Here is a 16,373-nt window from a genome sequence, read left to right as displayed (position 1 = left end):
ATGGGGGCTTTGCATTTTTGCTCTTGCTTTTTTCTATTCCTGCCTCTCGTTGTCCCGGGGGCCATGTCCCCCTCCTGCTCCCACCTTCCCCGTCTGTAGGAGTCTAGGTATAGGCAAGGCCAGCCACTGCTGGGGGTGGCCCATAATTCACCAGCCAAGCCAACCAACCTGCCATGGGTTTGTCCTGTGTTGGGACTGGATAGGGAGAGTTGATCTCCCCACCCGTGCACCCCATGCTCATGAGTATCAGGGTGGGGGCAGGGAGAGCCCACTGGAGCATCTGCTTCGGGAGACGGGGCTGGGGCAAGTGTTTGATGGGGGTGGGCTGGTGCTCTGGGGCACCAGTGGGCAGTGAGGGGGAGGGGGGATCACCTGCTTCTGATTAGGCCTCATGCCACCCCACTCTGCCCCACAAGGTGCCCATCAGGCCACCCCTGCTGGGTTAATGGCTAGAGCAGGTGCCCTGGCAGCTGATGGGGAGATGTGGGGGCAGAGAATCAGCTTGGTGGGCATGTGGGTGCGGCTTGGACTGCTGGCTGCCCCACCCTGACCCTGGCTGGGAGGAGGGGAATGGAAAACGCAAATATAAAGAGAGGGAGGGAAGGCTTGTAGCAAAGAGACTGGGCTGGGGTGCAGGACACCTGGGTTCCATCACCCTCTCAGCCCCCAACTCCCCATGTGTTAGGGTGACCAGATGTCCTGATTTTATAGGGATGGTCCTGATATTTGGGGATTTTCTTAATTAGGCACCTATTACCCCCACCCCATCCCGATTTTTCACACTTGCTCTCTCGTCACCCTACCATGTGTCCTGTGGCCGGTCACCGAGGGACAGAGCTTCTCAAGTGCTCAGTGTCCAGCACTCCCATGGTTCCCAAAGAGGTGCAGGGGGGGAATTCTCCATTGTTCTCAAGGGGACGCAGATACACTCATTCCCCCACCCCCCATTCAACTGGGGGTCTCTGCGCAGCACCCCAGCCTGGGGAGATGAAAGGGTGCCCCCTAGTGGAGCTGGTGGGAGCTGCACTTGCAATGGGCTCCATTACTGCTGGAGTGACCCCGGCTGACCCACCAAGGGACTCAGCTGGGAGCCCCGGAGATCAGTGCTGGAAGGTGCCAAAGCTGGCTGGGGCTGAGGAACCAGCAGCCGTGGTCCAGACAGGCAGCCCCCAAGCAGAGCCTGCCATAGCCACCGCAGGAGATGTTCCAGGCAGGGCTGCCCTTGAGGCCTGTAGACAGCTGGTGGGGGTGGGAGGGAGCCCACCTGCTGGTGGAGAAGGGGGCCAGCTTGGTGGGCCTGGAGACTGCAGTCCTGTATCTCAAGCAGGGGCAACTGCTCCCCAACACAGTGTGGCTGGGCAGGGGGAGGCAGATCATTCAGCTCTCATGCCAGGAAGTGAGTGTGGAAGGATTGTTCATGTGTGTGTGTGTGAGAGAGAGAGAGAGAGAGAGAGAGAATATGCTTCCTTCTGTTGGCCAGAGACCCAGAAGGCATCTAAACGCCTGAACCCTGGAGCTGGACAAAATGCCCGTAACAACGTTTCTTGGTTTTGGTTTGTCTGTTTCATGGCTGCTGAAACAGAAGCTACTTCCCCAAAACAGCAGTATCCTAGGGGAAATCCCCATGGATTTAGGGGGCTCCCTGGTGATTAGTGAGCCCCAGCTTTAGTTGAAGGGGTGGGAGTGTGTGGGGGGGGTGTGAAATTTTAGAAAAGACCCTCTTTCCCCAGAGTACTCTTTAGGCATCTGAGTTAAACAGGCTGCTAATAAAGCTAAAGACTGTTCCACACTCTTGGCAGGGCCTTCCCTTCCCCAGGGCCCTAATTCCAGCCTCTCACAAAGTCATAAACTCACAGGCTGTCCTGTTGCCACAGGGTCTTCCAGAGAGGCTGAGACCTGAATTGCTACAGTTGAAGTCAAGAAGCTGCCTCCCTGCTCACTTTGGGCAAAACCCGCTCAGGCCCCTTCCTCCATCAGAAAAACATGTAAAAGCACCGATTTCCACTGGGATTTTCAACTATCCAGAGTCAGGAACCACTTCGGTGGGCCTTTGGTTTCATGAATGTGTCTCTGTGCAGTATTTAAATGCTAGGGACAACCACAAGGTCCTGAGGAACTTTTATTAGCAGCTATTATTATCTGTATTGTGGTAGAACTTGGAGGTCCCAGCTGAGACTGAGTCCCATTGTGTTAGGTTCTGCACAGACACAATCCCTCTACCAAAGACCTTACAAGGCAGACAAAGGGTGGGAGAGGAAACTGAGGCACAGGATGGGGCAGTGACTGATCCAGCAACTCAGGGGCAGAGCCAGAAACAGAACCCAGGTGTCCCAACTCCCACCACAGTGCCCTAGTCACCAGACCATACTGCCACTAGCAGTTATATCCCAGAGCAGCAGATATGATTAGCAAGGACAGTGGCTAACTGGAAAAAGAAGGTTGGATTTCAAGAGGGATGGAGCCACCATGGGACTCAGGAATGCAAGCTGGGCCAGGGTCATTACCAGGCCTCTCAGCTGCAACACCAGCCTCTATCTGCAGTGACCCTGACTCTGGGCCCTGAATTTTCACTAATACTTGCAAATGCGTGGCTTGATTTGCAGGAATCAGTGAAAGCTGTGGCCACCCTGCACCTGCCAGGACATTTAGGGGTCTAACTTTAACCCCCCCACACCCCGCCAGTTTTGATGTCAGTTAATGGAGTTTGCAGTATGCAGTTCAGAGCACTAGGGGGAGAACTGGAGCACATGCAGGGACGGTCGGTTACAGATAATGGAGGTTTCTGCCATAAAGACTCCATATATGCAGGGTGTGTAGCTCGAAAGCTTGTATTACTTCACCCACCTTGTCTCTATAAAGATGCCATCTCAACCCAAGCAGCAGGCCTGGAAAGGGGGCACAAGGAGCCGGGATATCTCTGTTGCCCTGATGTGCTCAGCCCTTTCTGCATGGACACGCATAACCCTGCCCTGCTGGGAGGACTTGATCCTGGACTCAAATTCTGGAGGGTGATTTTACGCTTTTTACTCTGATTTTTCTTTTCCCTTTGGGTGCACCAGGTTTCATCCCGAGGCCGGTATTGTATGAAAAGCTAGATAATCCCCAGAAGAAAATACCCCCTACCTGGGCACCGCTTACCAAGCTTTAGCTCTACTCCTGTTGGGCAGATAGCATTATGCAGATGGTGCCTGATCCAGCAGATGGCATTGTACTCCCCCATGCAATACGGTCCCTGGGCCAGAGGGCAGAGCTACAGTATGACCTGCTGTATTGCCCCTGGATCAGTAGGAGGCACCTGCAGTACTGCCCTGGCTCTGTAGGGGATGCTGCACTCACCTGCAGTATCCCCCCCAAGTCAGTAGGGGGCGCTGCACCCCGTACTTCTGAGCCTCGGCCAACAGGTGACGCTGCGCCGACCCCTCTGTAGTACCGCTCCATGGCCTGCTGCTGGCGCGGCGCCCTCCAGTAGTACCGCCTCCCGGTCAGCAGGTGGCGCTGTGGCACACAGCGCGAGCTGTTCCTGGGACCTTCCTGCCGGGCGGACGCTCTGGGCGCTCCCCGCTCTCTCTAATACCCCTCGTTCGCCGCCGAGTTCCCGCCTGCCGCGGACGTCACTTTCTGGGCCGCGTTGTGGTCCCGCGCATGCGCAGAGACCCTTCTCTCTTTGCCCTTCCTCCTCAAGCACCGGGTAAGGAGGACCCGGGCCCGGGTGGGGCGGCCTGGCCTGGCCTGGCGAGGCCCCTGGTGCTGGGAGAGTGGAGGGGCTGGGGGCGATGGCGTAGGGGGAGAAGGCTACGGGTGTGGGGGGAGGGGCTTGGGGGTGAAGGCTGGAGGGGAGGGGAGGGGCCGGGGCGAAGGGGGGAGAAGGCTGCGGGTGTGGGGGGAGGGGCTGGGGGTGAAAGTGGCAGGGGAAGGCTGGAGGTGTGGGGGAAGGGGAGGGGCTGGGGTTGAAAGTGGCGGGGAGGGAGAAGGTAGGGGTGTGGGGGAAGGGACTGGGGTGAAGGGGTGGGGCTGGGGTGAAGAGTGGAGAAGGCTTGGGGTGGGGGGGAGCTGGAGCTGGGATCCCTGTTTGACTGGGGTTGGGCTGTGGGGGAGGGAGGTAGCTGCCTGGCCTGGAGGAGGGGTACTAGGTGGCTATATGTTGGGCTAGGTTTGGGATCCTCTGGGCTCTTCTCCTCCAGGGTTTGGCCAGGGCTCCTGTTCTCCCCTGCCTCCTGCTGGATGTGCCCAAGAGGGGAAGCCACTGCTGAGAAGTAAATGACAAACCCCTGCCAGTTTGCTTTAATTATTCAGCCCCCCACACCCTTATCTGTTGGTGGGGTCTGGTCTCGATCTGTAGACTGGAGGTGGTACTGATCTTTATTGCAAGGGGCCCACAAGGCCATTTTTATTACAATTGAGGCCCCAATTGTCCTGGGTGCTGAAGAGACAGCCCCTGCCCTGAAAAGCTTACAGTCTAAACACACAGTATGAGAGGGACAGTGGCTTGCCCAGAGTTGCCTATCAGATCGGTAGCAGAACTGGGAGTAGAACTCAGGTCTCTGGGTTCCTAGTCTAGTGCACTACCCACTAGACCACTCTGTTTCTCCTTAATGCTTATCACGAGCTTGAGGATCCTTGGATGAAAAGTGCTTGGGACACGCAGAGTATTCATGTACATTGAAAATGACTTCGGGGATCTGAGAGTCACTGACCGCTTGTGTGCAGGAGTTAATGGGCCATTCCCATCTCTAACTTATTTGATCGTGAGTGTTAGAAGCCTGAGGGAAACTTAATGCAAGTGCTCCTGGGGAATTGTTTGACTCAGCCACACAAGTCCTGGATGAAGGGGGCTCTGCTACTGGGGGCTTGGAAGGAGTCCCAGAACCCGAGGATGGTTCTGGATTAGGGGATGGGACATGAAGATGCTTTGTTGTCTCCTGAGAAACTCCAAAGCTCTTTACAAAAGCAAATGACTTGAGTTTTACACTCTACACAGAGTAGGTAAATTATATCCCCATATGGGAAAACTGAGACAGAGTGATTTCCGTATGATTGAGTGGGAAGTAGAACCCAGATGTCCTGAGTCCCAGATCACACAGGATCCTGATGGGTTTTTCCCATCATATCTGTGAGTCTTTCCATTCTAGTATGGTGCCAGTGCTTTAAAGCTCAGCCAAGCTGTGGGTATTGGTCTCTGGTAGCTGAGCTGCCTATCTTATGTATTTTGTGGTAGCTCTTAACAGCCTCAGTCATGGACCAGGACACCATGGTGCTAGGCACTGTACAAACAGCTGATCCCTGTCCAAAGGATCTTACATTCTAAATACTTAAAGATTTTGTGCTCTGCTTCCATTCCAGGGTCTTCGTCACTGGCCTGCACTGTTCAGCCCCTTGTGGGTTCCCATGGGATTAGCATTGCACTTTTCTGGTGCGTTTGATATTGTGCAGTTAATGGTCATACCCCCTTCTCCCACCTGTTGTCACCTCTTATGATGATCCCAGTTACCTGTCGTGGTCAATATTATCACCTTGGTAATATTATTTTGAACTTTTGGCACGTTCACTGGGAGTCCCCCACTCCCCTTTGCAGCATGTTTCTATTGCAGTGAATGATATAAATTGCAGGGTGATGTGGATTCTTAATGTGGTGGTGGTTTGGTTTCTCTTCCAGTTTTGTGACCCTCCTGCTGTCCCCGAACATGTATGCCTGTGCAAAATTCGTCTCTGCTCCTGCCCTAGTGAGTAGTGGAAAATCCCATTGTTTTTATCCATTCTAATACTAGGCATTTCTGTAACACTTTGTTTTCAACATATTAGCTAATCGTCACAGCACTTAACCCCCTGCCACATAGGTATCTCCATTGTCTAGACGAGGAAACTGAGACCCAGGTGCCTGTTGTCGAGGTCACGAACCCCAGACGGCACGGTTCGTTCTCTGACCGGAGAGATACAGGCAACACCAGCAACGTCCGAACACAAAGCTCTTTACTGAAGAGTGCACACAACAATAGAGAGCAGCCCGTCTCCAAAGAGAACCAGCCGGCCTCTAAGTAAAACTCATAGGGTTTTTATAGACCGTTCCGTCGCGTCACAAATTTATTCATAAAGCAGCCTACCCCCCCACATTAGTTAAAATCCTCTTTCTTTATATGCATGCACATCTACCCCTCTTATTGTAGATAACTTTTAGCAAATCGTAGTGCTTCACTAACTTTCTTATTGGTATGGGTGTCAACCAGGAGACGAGTTAAAACAGACATAACACAAGAGCAGGGAATGGAAAACAGTGCCTCTGTATCTCAAGGACTGTTCCCAGCACATTTGGTACAAAAATGCAGGAATGCAGGCCTCCCCTTTTTTTCTTACTCCCTACAACTTAAACAAGTATTCTTTTATTCTATTTATCTCGTTCAGGGACTTTCCCAGCAACCTTTATTGGCCTGACTTTGGTTCGGTTGGCATAACTGCTTCATATTTAATTTTTCTCACCTAACAGTCCCCCCTTTGTCCCTAGAGTGCCATAGGGGAACTCTTGGGACATACTGGTCTCTGTGTGGAGTGACTTAAAAATATTCACTGGTTGGTAGGGCACAGCTTGGTACCCATCCAACAGCCACATCTTAACATAACATACAAAATTATTAGGCCACAAACAATTACAACGGCACCGCAAAGCACGTTATGTAACCAGCCACCTATATCTGGAACCCAGTTGAACAAATTGCTTCACCGCGAGTTGACTCGCTCTCCTCCATGGTCTTTTGCAACTTGCATAAGGTGGTTTGCTCTTTCCCAGGTGGCGTTATAAACGTCCGGAACATATACACAGCATTCTTGCCCAATTAACGCACATGTTCCTCCCTGAGAGGCCAGCAAAATATCTAATGCCAAGCGGTTTTGGAGAACCATCTGCCTTAGTTTTTTTTGTTCGGTTGCCAAATCTACCAAGGCATCGGCAGTAGTATTTGCCATTATCTCCAACACTCCCTGAAATCTCATGACTCCTTCCCCAATACACCTGGTGGCACCTCCACAGGCAAAGACAAATCCTGCACAAGCACCCATCCAATCATTTAGGGCATGCCAAGTAAGGGGGCAAGAGTCATTTGCATCTTCCTCAGCCCCTTTTACATTCTTGATTTTTCCCTTTAGGGAGACGTGTGCGGTATACTACAAGTGGTTCTAATCAAGCCAACTAGCAGGATCCACTCCATGAAGGAGGGAGGGCTAGGTATGCCTTGTTACCACACACCCAGTATTCTCCAAAAAGGGTAGGAGTGACTTTGGACCAGGTATTATTAATACGTTTGTACCATCCGGTCCAAGATGGGAGGGAGAATTTAGCCACGGAGGCATTAGAGGAACATAAACACATAGTATGAGTTGGCAGGTTATACCCAAGCGTGCAATTTATAATGTAATGGTCAATCAACTTTATACAAAAAATGTTCTTCCCCATGCAGACTGCACTTGTTACCCGCAAATCTATACCACGCGGAGGTGCAAGAGGTTGCCCCATCTGGGGGAAAGAGAGATTAGGACCTCTTTTACTCTCGAAATGAGTGCCATTAAAGTAGGCTGTGTTCTCGCTATTACCCAAAGCTATTTTCCCTTCTCTTAAGAGGCACCATTGACCAACTCGTTTCCAAACTATTAGATACCTGCTTTCAGAGATGCCGGTATCAGCCCAGGTAATATTTAAATTGCCTGTAGAATCCTTCCAGGATGGGGTCCAGGTCATATTCATTGCACTAAGGGGAATAGGAACCATGGGAAGACCTTTGTGGCTATCTGCTGGTATTAATGAGCACACCCAGCATGAAGTGTTTTGTAGGGCTGGCATACGATATTTCATTTCATGGGCAAGACGTATAAATGTGTTAGAACGGTGTGATTCTATAGTCTCAACTCCCCGTACCACCAGAAAAGAAAGATAACAAATACTAAACCGATTAAAAACACAAGAACCCAGCTTAAAGAATGGGGCCATCTTTCCCTGAGAGGACACCACCAAATCAAGGGTTTTTTAGCTGCAGCCGGAGCTTCAGGTCGCCAAAAGGGGTAGCAGTCCATTTGTCTTGAGCACAGATGTTGTCTGCTTCTGATTCACCCGGTTCATGGTGGGGTGAATGTGCGTGGCTCCCTCAAAGTCCGAAGCTGTCTGCTTCTGGGGAACCTTTTTCCAGGTCAGGTTCCCTAGTGGTGCAATACAGGTTAGCTCTGTCAGTGGACAAGGGAGAGGTTACTAGCACTTCACCTTGTTTTTTCCCCTGCTGTCCAAAAGGAGGAAAGACCAAAACCCCAGAAGGAGGGATAGGCTGATCAGTAGTCGAAGTGAAGTCATCTTGAGGTGGAGGGGTCTTTTTGCAGTAAGAAGCACGAGTCCAGGCAGTCAGTCCTCGACACTGTAGTGTCCCATGAAGTGAGCGGCAAAGCTAGGAATAGAACCCAGGAGCCCTGACTCCTAGTCTTGTTCTCGGACATTCTGCCTCTAGGGGAGTACATTGGGGGGAAAAAAAAGTAGATTTCACGTCAGTCTGTATCTGCTTAAAGTAAGGGTAGCTAAACCATGGCCAATATGCTGCATGGCCAGCCTCATTATCAATATGGAGGTGAGGACTGCGGGTATTACTGATGCTGGGAACTGTAGTCGCCACAGACCACACTTCAGTATCAAAGATGACCGTAGCTGCTGTCTACATCTTATGCAAAATAGTTGGGGCTCTTAGCCAGTTACCAATGAATCCCTCGGCACCATAGTTCAGTGGTAACTTGCCCTCGACAGGCCAGATAATTGTAACCTTTTCCTATTAGCTACTAATTAGCTGGGTGGCATTTCCTGTCTCTGGAGGTGTAATAAAACTTCCTTCTGAGCTAAGCTGCCTGCTGCAACGTTGGGGCTGCCAACCCATTAGACTTGTAACTGGCTGCTGGCTCTCAGTAATGCTGCCCTGGTGTCAGTCTGCCTGCCCTTAGGGCCTGCATGTCAGGACTTGGTTATTCCCACAACACGCTTCAGTGTCAAGGGATCCTTAACCATGCCTAGAGCTCTGCTCCACCCAAGGCTGGGGCACATCTCAGACACGCTTGTGTACACTGACCTGCAGAGCTATGTTGTGGAGATCTGCTCCCCTACCACAGTGTCCTACTGTAGATGGGCCCTGCTTGGCTACATCCTTCACGCCAGCTTCAGTAGCCGGACACTAAGTGAATCCCTCCTCTGATCTGAGTTCGGTCCAGATGGCTACAACAAATACAGCCACCCCAGCCTCCTGTTTCATCAGCTCATAGGTGAGGAGGGAATCACTGATTAACTGGAGGTGCTTCCTGCTAACTCTGTGCTAGCCTGGGGTGGCAAGTGCCAGCAATAAGGTGATCCCCTGGTAAACAGGAAGCACGCTCCATTTTCCATCGAATTGTGTAGCGTCTCGTGGCTTGTCTACACTTACCGGGGGATTGCGCAACGATCGATGTATTGGTGGTCAGTTTAGCAGATCTAGTGAAGACCCACTAAATCAACCGCAGATTGTTCTCCCGTCAACTCCTGTACTCCACCGGATCGAGAAGAGTAAAGGGAGTCAACGGGAGGGCGTCTCCCCTCGATATCGCGTGCCGTGGTCCCCCTAAGCTACGTCAACTTGAGTTATGCTATTCACGTAACTCAAGTTGTGTAGCTTAGATCAACTTTTAACTGTAGTGTAGACAAGGCCTCAGTGAGAGAGGGCTGGTTCTTGGATGGTGCTTGTCTGCCCCAGGTAAGTGACTGTCCCCTGTGTCTCCTGGTTCAGTTCCCCTCTCCTCCCTTCTGTGTTAGTCTTGTGTTGGGGTTCCAGTAGGGCATAAATTCACATTGACTGTGGCTGGTTTCCAGGTAATGGTTACTTGCTGTCATAGTTATTCAGTCAGCTCCATGGGCAAGATTGATCAGGATTACCTTCCAAGATGGACTGTCTTGGGCCATACGGGTCCATGAGGAGGCAGCATTTGGGGTAACCTTCATCTTTTGTGTTGTCTTAGCATGGACTGTGCTGTGGGAACAGAGAGAGGCTTGAGAACAGTGCTTAGTTTGTGCCAGGGCTGAGCCCTGGCACCTCTGGGCTTGCCACATCAATTATGAAAGTAAAAAATATTGCATGAGCCCTGACATCTTTCATTACAAATTAAGCACTGCTTGAGAATGTTTGGTTTGGAACGTATTAAAACAGGAAGTGGCAACACGATGCCAGTGCTGCTACCAAGCGTGGGGATTCCTGCTGCCCTCAGGGAAAGTACTACCATTCCTCTACCCCACAGCAGAGACATGGAGTGCCACATTCAGCTATGGAGTCAATGGCAATTGCTTCCACTTATGCCAGAGTTAGATTTGACCCAGAGAACTGCTGCAGGGCATTCATGGCCTGAGTTCTGAAGATTCCACCCCTTCCAGGATCAGGCTGTCCACCCAGCCACTGGAGGGACCTTCATGCAGATGATCTGCAGAAGACATCCCGTCTCGACTCTTGGAGCAACAGCTGCTCTGGTGTCCCTGAAAATAATTCAGTCACTCTGCATTGGGCCAGCCCCAGCTAACAACTGGGGGAGAGCCTGGCACACTTTGGGCGCTGTGTAAATGCTGCGGCCCCCTGCAGAGCTGCAAGGTGGGGGAAATATTGCTCCAGTTCCTTTCCAGTGACCTCTCAGTCTCCACATAACTCAGCTGACAGGTTTGCAGGAAGCTGGCGCTGGGTATCTGGTAGGGATTGTATTGCATTGCCTCTCTGGGCAGAGCGTTTCCGTCTGAATGATTACTTTGTCTGTCTGCAGGTGAGGAACAGCTCGAGGCTGCTGTGCAGACCAGTCTCTGCCTCCCTGCTGAGCAGGCCGGAGACCAGGACAGATGAGGTAAAACGCTGAGCTTGGACCATGAAAATGGAGAGGATCGTCGGAGCTTGAATTGACTTAACCATTGGGTCCAGCAGGGGGCGTGCAGAACAAATATTCCACTCCATAGCTTCTTTGACTAGAGCAAAGCTGGGGGGTGGAAATCCCTGCTGGGTGAGGAGACTCAGCTGGGCTGGCTTGCTCTGTCGGGCTTCTGGGCTTAATCGCTCAGGGAAGAATCATAAAGCAAAAGGAAAATCTGGGCAACGGAAGAAAGCATGTTAACAGTGCTGCAAGCTCTCCCTCTGGAAAGGGATTGGTGATTCAGTAGGAGGTGCTCTTCCTTGCAAGTCAACTCTGAACCAATCCCCCAGCATGGGGCTAGAGTGCGCTGTGCTGCTACAAGCTGTATTAGGCAGAATACTGAGAATGGGACCCAAGTCCTCTGGCACATGCAAGGAGGTTAGCCCTGGAGTCCCGGCCAGCTCTCAACTTGTAATTAGTCTGCGTCCACAAATTGCTCACCTGGGCTCAACTGAGAAGTCACTTCCTGACCAGAAGTGTTCTACACTGCTAAACAGCTGCCAAATTCCACCCCAGCTATGGCTGCAGTTCAGTGGTAGGTGGAACTTCATAGAAGGATCATGTATTAGAATTAAAATGTGTAAAGCACTTTAGTGCCTTTCACTTGAAGGATCCCATAGAAAGGGGCCGGGGGGAAGACGCAGCAGGAGCACTAGACGGCTGTAAACCCAATATCTCAGGAATGCTTCTAGGCCAGTGCTTTATAATGCTGGAAATCCAGCTCGCCAGTAGTTTTAAGGCATTCATTTCCAGGCCTAGCAAGTCACAGGACCTTCTCTTACTAAAACCCCAGGGAGATCAGAATTGCCCCTCCAAATGGGGAAACTGAGGCACCAAAGTGAAGCAATTTCCTGAGGTTACAAGGAGAGCTGAGCTTACGTGGCTCCCAGTTCTGTGGCTCAGTGCACTAAGTATGCCCCTCTCTTTAGCCTAACTCACAACCTCACCCCTCTAGAGGCCCATGAAGTCAGCTCTCCAACCCATGTGAGAAACTTGGGTTCTTGTCGTCCTTAGTCTGCTCAGTGCAGATGTTTCCATGGCAATGCCCTGGTAGAGAGCTGGCAAAAAACACTTCTAGAGCTCCATCTCCAGCTGAATTTCACTCTCATCTCTTCAACTTATCCTAGCTCGGCTCCACCCCAGTGCCCCAGAATGCCCTCCTCCAAGCCTTGCGCCGGGAGCTCCACACCAGCTCCATCTCCCGGGACATTGACACTGCGGCGAAGTTCATCGGTGCCGGTGCTGCCACAGTTGGGGTAGCCGGCTCTGGTGCTGGCATTGGAACCGTATTTGGCAGCCTCATTATTGGCTATGCCAGGTAAGGAATTAGCCTGTATCAGTTAGCTCTTCCCCTGCTTTAACCATGTCCCCTGGCTTGCTTACAGCTGGTGCAGGCAGGGCCTGGGATGGGGTATCAAGCAGACCACGGGCCAAATCTGGACAACCAGATCCTTTTGAAATGGACTCTGAAATCTTTTTATTTATTTATTAGTTATTGATCTATTTTTTTCTCTCTCTCTGGAGTCGGGTCCTTGGTTATATTTTGACCAAGAAATTTGGACCGTGACAAAAAATGATTGACATCTGGCTAGGACTTCCCAGTATGAGCCCCTGAGCGGGTATGCAAGTGAAAGCAAGACCCATCAGAGCGGTTGTAACGGAAAGGCTGATAAGAGTGAACCCAGTCTCCTGCTCTTCCTGTGCATCCATGTGGGACTTGGATTCTTTAAGCTCTTCTGTGCAGCCTCAGCCTGTTAAGATGGCAGCTCCTTATGTGAAAGCCCTCTTTAAAAGGAATGGTGATTGATTCCGCTGAACCTGGATACAGTGCCTAGTCTGTTACAGTCCCCTGGGCCTTTGCTCTCAATCTTGGCCAATGCTCTTGGCATTGTCAGTGGAAGGGACCATCAACTGTCCATGAGGAGCATTTGTAAATTGGTCTGACCACTCCTTTGTATAAGCAGGAGATTTGGGGTAGGAGCAGGACTGCTGAGGACTCTTACTGAGTATCAAGCCCTTCCTGTCTAGGGCACAGATTCAGATCCAGCCTGAAATCTGTGGGTCAAATGAATCTGGTGGGTTTCAGTTTCATCCTTTATGGGTGGGAATGCCCCCTCCCGGCCAGCTCTAGTGGATGTTTTTGAATGGGCCGTGGAGGCCAAACTTCCACTAAGAGGGGTCATTGTTGGGCAGGGTGGGGCATGCTGTAGGGGACACTGGGAAAGCTTGCCCTGGCACTGTCCCCTGCTATGCCTCTACTGTGGAGTCTCCAGAGCAGTCAGCCTGGTGCTGAGTTCACATCCTCTCCTCCGCAACACGGGCTGTCCCAAGGAGCCTGTTGGTGGCTCTGAAACAAAGTGGGATTTTCCCACTTCCTCCTGCTGTGGAGCTCTCTCTAGTGGTCAGGGTGGGTTTTGGTTTCTTACCGTTACCAGTGGTGAGCTGGAGCCGGTTTGCTGGAACCAGTTGCGCGGGACAACCGGTTCTAAAAGGGCTTCTAAATTTAACAACCAGCCAAAAGTGGCGCCTTAGACACCGACTCCATGGGTGCTCGGGGCTGGAGCACCCACGGGGAAAATTTGGTGGCAGCTCCCTGCCTGGCCCCAGCTCCCCTCTGTTCCACCTCCACCTCCTCCCCTGAAGGCACCACCACGCTCCTCCCACCCCTGCATCCCCCAGCTTCCCGCAATCAGCTGTTCACGTGGGAAGCCTGGGAGGGCTGAGAAGCAGGCAGCAGCTTCGCCCTCAGGCCCAGGGAGGCAGAGGTGACCTGGGGCGGGGAGCAGTTCCCCTGTGCGCGCCCCACCCCCGGGTTACCTGCTGCGGTGCAGGCGGCCCTCCTTGCATCCCCAGCTCGCTTCTGCCTCTTATTCCCTGGGCCTGAGCGTGAAGCCACTGCTTGCTTCTCAGCCCCCCCACCCCTGCTTCCCACACAAACAGCTGATTTGCAGGAAGTAGGGGGTGGGGGGACGAGAAGCAGAGCAGGGAGGAGGTGGAGTGGAGGTGAGGTGAGCTGGGGGGCAGGGGGAGCTGTCGGTGGGACACCCACCAAATTCTCCCTGTGGGGGCTCCAGCCCTGGAGCACCCGCAGAGTCGGTGGCTAACGCGCCACTTTTGATGTGATCAGTGTGGGGAGCAGCCGCTTCTCCCCCCTCCCCACCCCGCCCAGCTACGCTACCCCGCCCCTAGGAGCCAGAGGGACCTGCCGGATGCTTCCTGGGAGCCGCCCTAAGTAAGCACTATGGAGACTGCCCACTTTGCCCCCCGGCAGGCCCTTCTGGCTCTTAGGGGTGGGGCGGGGTGGGCACCCACTACGGTGACCCACAAGACTCTCCTGTCCAGTCCTCGGGGCAGTCAGGGGGGAGGGGAGTGGATGGGGCAGGGGCGGGCCATGACCCTCTCATGGGGTGAGGAGGGAACCGGTTGTTAAGATTTTGGCAGCTCATCACTGTTTAGCTCATCACCCTAAACCCATAACACTGGGATTTTTGTCAGCACTATGTGCTAATCCCAGTGCTGTTGCCCAGCACTGAGAGAGCAGGGGACAGGTGTAGGCAGCAAGTCAGGCTTCTTTCAGACCATCACATGTCTGTCAAATACATGAATTTGGGACTCTTGAATGTAAAGACCCATCTGGAGTGAATCTAGGATTCAACCATCTGGGAGCTCCTCTGTAGCCAGCCATCATTACACTGCCCCCTGGTGGGAGAGGCTGGGACTGCACTAGCCTTAGTGCTCCCAGACTGTTCTCTCCCCATGACTCTGCATTGTAGTGATTTTCTCCCTCTGGCCAGGAGGAGCTGTGCTTGGCTCCCTTCAAAGACTGCCCTGGGGATCAGCCAGAGGGGGTTGATCAAGAGCAAAGTACCTCATGGGCCATTAGGAGCTGGCAATGCTTTACCTTACTGTTGAGCAGCCCCCTCTGGCTGATGCCAAGAGACATCCTGCTCTCCCTCCATGCACATTGGTGTATCTGACTCTTGGGCTGCTGTGCCCAGCCCTGCAGCATGGGGGATGCTCACTATGCTCCCACATGCTTCACTGACTGGTGCTTTCTTCCTCCCCTCACAGAAACCCTTCCCTGAAACAGCAGCTGTTCTCCTACGCCATCCTGGGCTTTGCACTCTCCGAGGCCATGGGGCTCTTCTGCCTGATGGTGGCTTTCCTCATCCTCTTCGCCATGTGATGGAGCCAGCTTCCTGCTGTGTGTTCCTCCTGTGTCTAGTCTATTGTGAGCGGTTGTGAATGTCCTAACGCAGGTGGGGGTATCCCTGCCTCCTAACCAAATCTGTCTGGCCCAGCCCTGATTGAGGGAAGGTGAATAAATACTGTATTGAAATACAGAATGTAGCTTCTTGGTGTGTTCTTGGCATACAGGGAGCCAGTTAGGCCGCTTCCTCTATGTATGTGCACTAAGGTGACCAGACAGCAAGTGTGAAAAATCGGGATGGGGGTGGGGGGTAATAGGAGCCTATATAAGAGAGAGACCCAAAAATCGAGACTGTCCCTATAAAATCGGGATATCTGGTCACCCTAGTGTGCACCCACCTGCGAGCTGATACTTGTACCTGCAGCCATGCTGCCTAGGGCTGTGCTCTGGGTAGACCTTGGTAAGATAAGGAGGGCGAGGCCTTGGCCCTGGGGGAGCTTTTAGGTGCTGCAGGACTTCGGATGGGTGACTCAATAGGGGGCGTGCTCTCTTCTCAGAGTGGTGGGAGGTGCTGGTGAGCTTCAGAAAATAACATCTGAGGTTCTGACCATCTGTGGTCAAGTTCCCAGGCTACTTTCCCACTAGAATCGGGGTGTCTAATCCTTGTGTCCTGGCCAAATTCCAGCTCTAGTCTTTCTTCAGGCTGACTCCCTTGTAATGGCACTTGGACACAGCAATCCCTTCAGTCCCAGGCACCTCCCCCCACCCCGCAGTCCAGAACAATCAGCATAAACAAAGATTAAAGTTGTTCATTGTTCTTGCTAAGAAGTGCCCATTAGGGAAGGAAGGGCATTCCCAGACTCTGGCCCCTCACAACACTTGGGCTCTGAAAGCCAAGCTGGGTTTTCTCTTCCTCTGACGACAGTGGATAAGAAAGGATCCACAGTGAGAATGGCGGGGCGAGGGTGATGCTGCTCTGAATCTGTGCATGCTCCTGATGCCAATAGGTGCCAGTCTGTGGAAACCTAGTGAAATACCTCGGTCTAGGGAAGGGTCTGCATAACTGGTGCAGAGAGGCCTTTGCCTAAAACACCCCTGGCAAGAATGGAATACAAAGCAGGGATGCTAGGAATTGCAGGTGCTCTAGCTCAGGTGCTCCAGTTCTACCATAAGCTACTGGGTTCAGTGCAGAACTCCCTGGGCTATGTTCTGTGTCATGAGGCTCCCTCTGTCTCTGGGGTCTTCGCAGCACCTAAATGTTGGGGAAAGGCAACTCAGCCTCTTAACCTGCTTCAAA

The 16,373-nt window shown here is 52.4% G+C and overlaps 1 protein-coding gene across 2 annotated transcripts; it reads left to right on the top strand.

Annotated features, from left to right (window-relative positions):
* The first annotated feature begins 3,591 nt into the window (after positions 1-3,591).
* On the top strand, positions 3,592-15,272 carry ATP5MC2 (ATP synthase membrane subunit c locus 2). 2 transcript variants are annotated; one of them, XM_048831641.2, is made up of 6 exons: positions 3,628-3,688; positions 5,341-5,410; positions 5,654-5,720; positions 10,786-10,863; positions 12,054-12,244; positions 14,998-15,272. In XM_048831641.2, exons 1-6 carry the CDS (start codon positions 3,643-3,645, stop codon positions 15,110-15,112), a joined length of 567 nt encoding a protein of 188 aa, XP_048687598.2. In that variant the 5' UTR covers positions 3,628-3,642; the 3' UTR covers positions 15,113-15,272. The 2 variants fall into 2 exon arrangements, with proteins under 2 accessions (XP_048687599.1, XP_048687598.2); XM_048831642.2 differs by lacking the exon at positions 5,341-5,410 and having other exon boundaries at positions 3,592-3,688.
* Positions 15,273-16,373: the final 1,101 nt, after the last annotated feature.

This window comes from Caretta caretta, chromosome 20 (genome assembly GCF_965140235.1).
Source record: "Caretta caretta isolate rCarCar2 chromosome 20, rCarCar1.hap1, whole genome shotgun sequence".
Classification (NCBI taxonomy): Eukaryota; Metazoa; Chordata; order Testudines; family Cheloniidae; genus Caretta; species Caretta caretta.
Note: the sequence above shows the minus strand (reverse complement) of the source record. Positions and strands in the feature narration are given on the sequence as shown.

Bases quoted from the DNA above. Each gene is read 5' to 3' on its own strand.
- ATP5MC2 (XM_048831641.2), top strand. From the start codon at position 3,643: ATGCGCAGAGACCCTTCTCTCTTTGCCCTTCCTCCTCAAGCACCGG. The intron at 3,689-5,340 runs GTAAGGAGGACC...CTTCCATTCCAG, and splicing joins CCTTCCTCCTCAAGCACCGG to GGTCTTCGTCACTGGCCTGC. The intron at 5,411-5,653 runs GTGCGTTTGATA...TTTCTCTTCCAG, and splicing joins ATTAGCATTGCACTTTTCTG to TTTTGTGACCCTCCTGCTGT.